Raw genomic sequence first — 8,606 nt, forward strand, 5'->3', positions numbered from 1 at the left:
AAATGGCTGCAATATAACAAAGAGTGAAAAATTTAAGGGGGTCTGAATACTTTCCGTACCCACTGTATATATATGTATGTGTGTGTGTATATACAGTATATATGAAACCAATATATATATATATATATATATATATATATTTATTCATTCGGGAGACACTTTCCAAATGATTTTAGTTTCTGTATATTCGATTTTTTCCACCTTCCTTTAACTAAAATAGTTTTTGTTTTACATAATAATAAACTCGACCTGAATGAAAACACCGGTCTCACCCTGTAATAGCTGGTTGTAGACGGAAGACAGTGCTGCAGATCGCAGGACTTTGAGTAACTTTACGCAACAACATGATGATGATTAGGCCGAGATTCTTGTCTTTCTTGCCGAACGTTGTTTATCTCCTGTGAAGCGGAAGTGTCACGCTTGCCTATGGATCGCGGACAAATTAAAAAGTAATTAAATGCCAATAAACAACGAGACAACAATGTCCAGCTAGAGGTAAATGGGTTCTGGACGGAGTGTCCTACAATGCAGCAGAACCGGTTTTATTTCGCCCTTGACTTCCAGTTAGTAGCTCTTCCACTGATCTATATATGATGACTATTATAGATCAGCTGGCTCTTCCCGCTGCAGGTCCGGTGTACGGTGACGCGACTCGAACACTTCTGCTACAAAACGCGTTTGAAATAGCTCTCGAAATACGAAAACTACTGATAAACAAAGCGCTTTGATCCACTGTACAGCTTACTGCCTACCGGAAGTACATGGGAAGAGTTGGGTAACGCTGCTGATCTCAGATCAGCTTCGGGGGAGTTGCTACAATACAGCGGAAGGTTCCTTTGTGTATTACAGTGAAACGAAATGGATATGCTGAACTATTATATGCTGATATGCTATAATAAGCTGAACCAAGATATTTTTATGAGACATTATATTCAATTATGTATAAGATAATATTCCATATATATATATATATATATATATATATATATATGAGCTAACTTGCATATACAAAGCGATTAAATGTTCGCTATACTTACATTATGTCATAATATATAACATGAATTAAAATGTAATTTAAATAGGCCTAATCGAAAAAAAATCATTTAAAATAATTTGTATAGGTGGTAATAATGTACATTTATTCATTTGGCAGACGCTTTTATCCACAGCGACTTACAGTTGAGGAATACAACAAGCGATGTATCATAAGATGGCAATAAACACGAGAAGTGCCCGTTATACAAGGTTTCAGTCATCGTTCAAAATAGTAAAAAGCTAGGACAGGAGGATAGTAAGAGAACAGAAAAAGTGAAATCTTATTATTATTATTATTAATTCTTATAATTAACGTTTAAACAAATATGTAAAGGTTACTTTTCGAGAAAAAGTTAACTTTTTATTGAAAAAAGGTCACTTTTTATTCAAGTTAAGATATCTTTGGGTAGATCATTTTTTTGTACAGGCACGTTCCTATACAAAGTCTTGATTACAAAAAGGCAAAAAGGTTGAACACAATGGCCCAACAGCAAGACAACAGAAAAGTATCAAACCATTGTTTTGACCAACAAATATTGTAATTAATACATTGTATAAATTTACCAAATTTGGACAGTGTGTTCAATTCTAGATAATCATTCAGAGTACTCCATCTGATAGCCTTAAAAATTATTCATCCAAAAGTTAAAATTCTGAAGATTATTTACTTACCCTCGTGTTGTTCCAAATCTGCAACATTCTTTATTTAAGTGGAAAACAAAATTAGAATTTCGAAATAATTTTTTTAGATTTTTTCCCCAATGGCTGTTTGTGACAAAGCCTGTCAAACTGCAAAAGGGGGGGAAAAACACACAATAACAGCACTTAAAATTTAATTCTCATTAAGTCTTTTTCAATAAATTTAGAAATGGCACCTTAATGCATAACACCACATTTGACGTCACTGATCTCATAATGCCATTGATTCTGGCACCTGTTGTAGGTAATGTCAAAGTGACAGTTTGATTTTGCGTATTGAGATTTGAGAGCTGCAGTGGAAGGAAAGATTTTGCATAACTAAAAATGTGTGTTTTACACTAAAATACAACAACCAAGGGTGATTCTATATCTAATTCTATATAACACTGATACAGTAGTGATGCATATAAATACTATTCCTTGTGTTATACAGTATATAAGATAAAGATTGAAACTAAAACACAAAAATGAGACATTAGCATCAAACACTTGACAATTCTCAGAGAATAAATGACTAGTTTCGGAGTTAATTCTATCAAATTTATTTGGAGTGACAGCATGCAAAAGTGACAGTATCTGATGATATTCAAAATGTAACACTTCAACATGGCATTCCATTGAGACTCAGTAATTATGTAGCACCTGAATATTTGGACCTGTATATCTACAAACTCATATAAAAAGGCGCTATGATTATCAGCCATGCAAAGAGACAAAAAAAAAATCATCTCTGGAGTAGAAAATAGAATAAACAACCTATTCTACCCAGAAAGTACCTTTTATGGGGTTAAAGCTTCCTCTGCATGTACCGTTTTAGTACAATCGTTTTATAGTCTGCCTATTTGTGAAGGTACTAGCAAGTCTTTGAAAGGGATTGCTTTCTAAGACCAGGAATCAGAAGAGTTCTTAATCTCAGAAACTGACAATCAAATATTTGTTTCCATGAACCCTGGCTCCAATCAGCAGTACAAAGACAGTTTACAAAGGCAATTTTTAAAGCATACAGCACATAGTACATGAGAGAAAAGCTTTCAGAATTCCTTGGTACACTTTAAAGTACTACTTAGAGACATAATACACCTGATCGATTGTTGCAACCTTTTGAATCCTTTTAAAGGTTTTTGAAGGCATGCCTAGTTTATATCTTGCAATTCTGACTTTTTTTGTCTGAATTCTGAGTTTGCATCTAGCAATTTTTTTTTTTAAGTCATATTGATTAAAAAATAAAAAGGTAATTTTTAATCTCACAATTTTGACTTTTTCCCCCTCACAACTGCGAGATTGTCACAATTCAGAGTTTTCTCAGAACTGCAAGTTAATATCTCATAATTCTGTTTTTTTTCTCAGAACTGCAAGAAAAAAGTCTAAATCGTGCGCTATAAGTTGCAATTACCTTTTTAATTTTTTATCCCGTGATGGAAACAAGCTTCCATACTTTATTCTTTTTATAGAAGGGTTTACTTAAAATTAAAGTTTTCATTTATCACTGTTATTTTAAAAGCATTTTTGTATTCTAGTGAACATCATGTCGGTCATTTAAAAGGTGTGTAAAGCAAATTTGCTTTTAGAAATATTTTCAGGAAAATCATGAGATCTTAATCAAAGCCCTTCCAGCAATTTGTGGAAACATTTAAAGAAAATAACAGGACTCTGAAAAAATAAGCCAATTCTTTTCAGTCATCTAGATGGCCAGAACCCTATTGTGGCTAATACCACAAAGACAAAATAGATTTTGAAGTCTGTGCTATGCAAGACTTCCTACCCTTCTGTAAACCCTGTTCCTACCGTCAAGGACAAACACTAACTCTAAACAGCTGCACTGATACAGTAAACTACATCTCTGTCAGTCACAGAGTAGAACTCAGTTATCATGTGATTACAAACCTCTCTGCTTTCACTCCTTCACTTGTGCATCGACGGTTACATCCTTCATTACATTACATCCACAAAAAACTCACTGGGGTTGCCCATGGCCAAGTGGAAAGACTGCCTAGAGGCAGTTAGCTCAGGCGGGACGGAGCCCAGGTCTCGGGTTGGTGGAGCTCCTGGAGGCCCACCAGGGGTGCCGGAGGGGGGCAAGCCAGGGTGGAGCGGCAAAGTAGGCGTTTGTGGGTGTGGAGCTCCAAGTGCTAGGTGTGGGTGTGGATGTTGGGGCACCATCATCACCATCATTGGGTTGTAAGGGATGGGGATTCCAGGCGGATATGGGGCGAGATGAGCAGACGGGACACGATGATGCGAGCGCTGGCTCGAGCGCTGACTCGAGCGGCTGTGTTCGCTAGGTGTGGCTGAGCCGTGGTCTCGCCTCAGGCTGCTGCGAACAGAGTAATCTGATTCGCTGCCGCTACCAGAATGCGAGTCAGCCCCGCCCCCACCAGGAGATTTATCGTCACGTACGCTACCGCCCGCCGTGCTGCCAGATACGCTTTTACTGCCCCTTCTCTTCTCTCCGTCACTGCGTGTGGAGCCACTACTGTGACTCCCTGAGAGAAACCGAGACAAGAACACAACAGGGTGTTGACAGGGCTTGATTATTACTATTACTAAAATACCATTATATACATTTAAAATAACACAGATGAAAACAAAACTTAATAAATACAAATGAAAATAAATAAGTGCAGCATATTTGTCCAGCACTTTCTCAATTTTAGTTCCATAATGAAAATAAATGGATATACACTACCATTCAAAAGTACAATTTTTAAATGTTTTTTTTTTTTTTAAAAGAAAAAAAAAAAAAAGTCTTGTGAGGCTGCATTTAAACCATTAGTTAAAACAGTAATTCTGTGAAATAGTATTACAATTCAAAATAATTGTTTTCTATCTAAATATTTTTTTTAAATGCAATTTATTCCTGTGATGGTAAAGCTGAAGCCATTATTCCAGTCTTCAGTGACACATGATCTTTCAGAAATCATTCTAATACGCTGATTTAGTGCTCAAGAAACAATTCTCATTATTATCAATGTTGAACAGTTGTGCTGCTTAATATTTTTGTGAAAACCGTAATACATTTTTTTCAGGATTCTCTGATGAATAGAAAGTTAAAAAAAAAGAACAGCATTTGTCTGAAATATAATTTTTTTATAGCAATGTAAAAGTTATTACTGTCACTTTCGATCAATTTAATGCTACCTAGCTGAATAAAATAATAAATAAAAAAATTTAAAAAAATCTTACTGACTTCAAACCTTCGAACAGTAGTGTATATGGATTTTCAAGAAATCTCTAGCAGTTTGTTCACAATTTGTGCCATGGGCGTGCACTGAGCGTCAGTGTAGTTTGTTACCTTCACTGTGCTGGCTGCCTGCACTGCCTGGGCCGTAGCTGTAGTTGGAGAGCTCATGGTAGGGAGGTGGCTGGGTGGAATAGGGGTGAGGGTACTGGTACGTGAAAGAGTGGAGCAGAGGCCATGGTGTTGCTCCCGGCAATGGAAGAGGGGCCAGAGTGTCCTGGTCTGATGCACCGCTGGAACCATCATTATCGTTAAGGGAAAGGTTGGCCATGTCTGAGAGGAAGAAAAAATGAGAGATTAAATAACATTTATGCATTTGGGCAAAAATAACATTTATTTTGCTGTATGTGTATTTTTTTTCTCTTTAAAACATGAAGCTGATTTTACTTACAATTTTCACAGTTACTGAAGTCTCCAAATATGTAATAACACTGTTCGGAGAAGGTGATTTTGTTAACAGTGTGTCTGATGAAACCAGCCTTTAGTAGGTTACTGGCATATTTACGAGCTTCCCGTCTGTCCTGAAACCCATCAATGTGATGATGCAACCACTCAACGACATCAGAGCCTATTCACACAATCATAAAGTCAGAGAAAAACAAACACTGGATTAGATTGAAGGTCCATTTGTCTCATAGTTACAACGATCATTTAGGAACAGTGTGTAAATACAGTCTCGGGTAAAAGTCTCTGACCTAGGAAAGCATTGGGAATGGTGATCTTCAGCCACATTCGGTCTCTGACCTCCAGACCGGACTCAGGAGATGCCATGGCCTTAGCAACCGATGCCATGTCAGAGCGAAGAGACAGGTTAAACTCGTCAAATCCTACAGACAGAGAAAGAGAGATTAAATAATAGGGCTAAGAGAGAGTACGCTTGTAAAAGGTCTAGAAAAGTAAAGGAGAAAACAAGCACAATACTTACGTTCAGTTTCAGTGACAGATGAGCTGGAGGTGATTGTGCTGCTAGGGTAGGATGGAAACACCCCTGTGAGAGCTACTGAATGATTGACCCATGCTGCTGGATCTATGGGGTGGATTGGCTCATCTGACAGACAAGATGGGGAAGGATGTTAGATAAATGAATCTCAAATAATATATATATATCATTAAAAACAAAATTATACATTTACATTACTATTCAGAAGTTTGAGGTCAGTAGGACTTTTAAATGTTTTTGAAAGTCGCTTACGCTCACCAAGGCTGCATTTATTTGACCAAAAAAACTGTAAAAACTGTAATATTGTGAAATTTTTCAATGTTGAAAACAGTTGCACAGCCTAAAATTTAGGTCGAACCCCTGATACATTTTGTCTCAGGATTCTTTGACGAAGACAAAGTTGAAAAGAATAGCATTTATTTGAAATCTTCTGTGACATTATTAATGTCTTTACTGTCCTTTTGACCAATTTAATGCATCCCTGCTGCATAAAATTACTTTTAAACATTTGAGCAGTAATTTATTAGGCCTAATAAATTCCATGCAATATTATAATTTTATATTTATGAAATATATATATAAATATATATATATATTACATAAACAGGAATTAAAATTAGACTCACTGCGTGGCAGGGTGAAATAACCTTGTGGAGAAGGGTCCCAGCATTTTGCCACAGTCAGAGTGATGGGTCTAAGAGAATAAAAGTGATATTATAACACTGCAGGTTATATATTATTGTCTACTAATATATTTTTTACTAATAATAACAACTTGCATAGAGTGCAATACTTGGTCCTCCTGCTGTAAGTCATGTCAGAATCATTTGATTAAGAATATAAGCGATATATTTATGAGAAAAGTGCACATGTTGTATTGACCAGTGGGAAACCAATGGGATTTTCTTTGAGCCTTGATTTCTGAGTTGGAGGATATGAAAATAGATGGATGGATAAATGGATCATCTTCTGTGGCAGCCCAAAAAAATGATAAAATACACTGCGAAACCTCCAATTCCACCAACGTGTATCTTTTGCTCTTAATTTTGTTGTATTAGTGTTAAAACATTTACTGTTTTATTGAAACTAGAAAGATAATTATGAAATTGTCATTTTTAAAAATGGGACGTTCCCATGAAGACTTGAAGGCAAGCTTACGGCAATTCTCACAGACTCACCCAGGTTTATGGACAATCTCACGGAGCAACCTGACCGCATCATCATTACTCATGTTCTCAAAGTTGATGTCATTCACCTGCACAGAAACAAGACAACAATCAGTCTAACAAACATTAGACCCAGTAATTAAAACAGAACTGCATTAACCCTGCAGCAATGAAAGTACTGATTCTTTGTTTAAGGGTAATTTCTACTGAAACGGCCGCAATGTTTGTGTCTTGAAGCTGGGTGTGGCCTGAGAATACTGTCTTAGATTTTAATGTTGAGCATTTAAGTTTGACAAGAAATAAAATAGCAGTCACATCACTCATCTGACAGGCCAGTCCTCCATTAAAAAGAGATCAGGATGTGCAGGTCTCAATTTGTGCCTGATTTCCCAGCACTAACCACTTTTTCCTATGAATGTGTATACACAAACACACACCTGCAGCAGCATGTCTCCAGGTTCAATGCGTCCGTCTGCAGCTACAGCTCCTCCCTTCATGATGGAGCCAATATAGATGCCTCCATCACCTCTCTCATTACTCTGACCCACTATACTGATGCCCAGGAAATTATACTTCTCTGTAGGACACAACAAACAGAAAGGAGCACATTATGAATTAAATACAATTCATATTTAATAAATAGCAGGACAGAAATGGAGGAAAAGGTAAGAAATGGCACTAACCCATGTTAAGAGTGACTGTAATAATGTTTAGGGACATGGTTGAATCTGTCACACTGCTGAAAGAGGAAGCCTATAACAAAACAAACAAGAATTCATTCAAATTCATTAAAACAAATTGTTCAATTGTATCAAATACAAAATTACATTTCTGTCATCATTTACTCCCCCTCATGGTTCCGAACCAGTATAACTTTCTTCTGTGCAACATAAAAGATGATATTTTGAAGAATGTTGGTAACCAAACCGTTTCCATTCCCTCTGACTTTCATTTTACGCATATTATATGGGAAATACAATGGAAGTAAATAGGAGCCAAAACTGTTTGGTTACCAACATTCTTCAAAACATCTTAATAGGGGTTATGCGCAACAGACTTCCGTATTCTGTTAACCGGGTCTCGTCGCTTCCGGTTCAAGCGTTTTGCATATGCTTAGTTAAATATGAAGCAGTTTTACTCAAGATGCCTTCAAAGTAGATACCAATGATGATCATAACCAATGTCCATCACATATGCGGACTGATATCTAAAAGTTTTTTTTATTTTTATTCTTTTCACATTTAGATATAAAAATGGAATAAAAAGTCAACAAACGTCAACAATAAAAACAGCTAGCTAGTTTAACTGATTATCTTAAAAGTCCATAGATATCGCTATTATTTAATACGGCTGTTAACACGTTCTCCGACAAGCGGAAGCAATGAGACCTGTTTGGTCAGGTGATGTTCGACATATACCCTATTTCTGTTATGCAGAAGAAAAAAAAAGGTGTCATACCCTCTCCAGACGTGGGCGCTGTTTCCTGCGTCTGCGATGGCGTTTCAGCAATCTAGATGCTGTGCTCTGC

General features: G+C 36.6%; 2 protein-coding genes across 3 annotated transcripts in view; both read right to left on the bottom strand.

Moving 5' to 3' along the window:
* The window catches only part of LOC107675499 (very long-chain specific acyl-CoA dehydrogenase, mitochondrial-like), a 13,016-nt gene extending 12,240 nt beyond the window's left edge, over positions 1–776 (bottom strand). The window contains exons 1-2 of one of the 2 annotated variants that reach the window (XM_016469868.1): positions 538–776; positions 273–424 (exon numbers count right to left, since the gene is read on the bottom strand). In XM_016469868.1, coding sequence (XP_016325354.1) covers positions 273–346 — 74 coding nt within the window. In that variant the 5' untranslated portion in view covers positions 347–424; positions 538–776. Of the gene's footprint in view, positions 1–272 lie in introns of both variants that reach the window. The other variant, XM_016469867.1, reaches the window with a different exon arrangement.
* A 2,421-nt stretch (positions 777–3,197) lies between these two features.
* The window catches only part of LOC107675505 (segment polarity protein dishevelled homolog DVL-2-like), a 15,829-nt gene continuing 10,420 nt past the window's right edge, over positions 3,198–8,606 (bottom strand). Inside the window, exons 7-16 of the mRNA XM_016469887.1 lie at positions 8,537–8,606; positions 7,762–7,831; positions 7,516–7,655; positions 7,091–7,167; positions 6,539–6,606; positions 5,898–6,020; positions 5,668–5,799; positions 5,364–5,540; positions 5,027–5,245; positions 3,198–4,217 (exon numbers count right to left, since the gene is read on the bottom strand). The exon at positions 8,537–8,606 is cut by the window's right edge and continues 1 nt beyond it. Of these exons, the coding sequence (XP_016325373.1) occupies positions 3,667–4,217; positions 5,027–5,245; positions 5,364–5,540; positions 5,668–5,799; positions 5,898–6,020; positions 6,539–6,606; positions 7,091–7,167; positions 7,516–7,655; positions 7,762–7,831; positions 8,537–8,606 (1,627 nt within the window). The 3' untranslated portion in view covers positions 3,198–3,666. The remainder of the gene's footprint in view (positions 4,218–5,026; positions 5,246–5,363; positions 5,541–5,667; positions 5,800–5,897; positions 6,021–6,538; positions 6,607–7,090; positions 7,168–7,515; positions 7,656–7,761; positions 7,832–8,536) is intronic.

The sequence above is a fragment of the Sinocyclocheilus anshuiensis genome, unplaced genomic scaffold (assembly GCF_001515605.1).
Source record: "Sinocyclocheilus anshuiensis isolate Anshui unplaced genomic scaffold, SAMN03320099.WGS_v1.1 scaffold1968, whole genome shotgun sequence".
NCBI lineage: Eukaryota > Metazoa > Chordata > Actinopteri > Cypriniformes > Cyprinidae > Sinocyclocheilus > Sinocyclocheilus anshuiensis.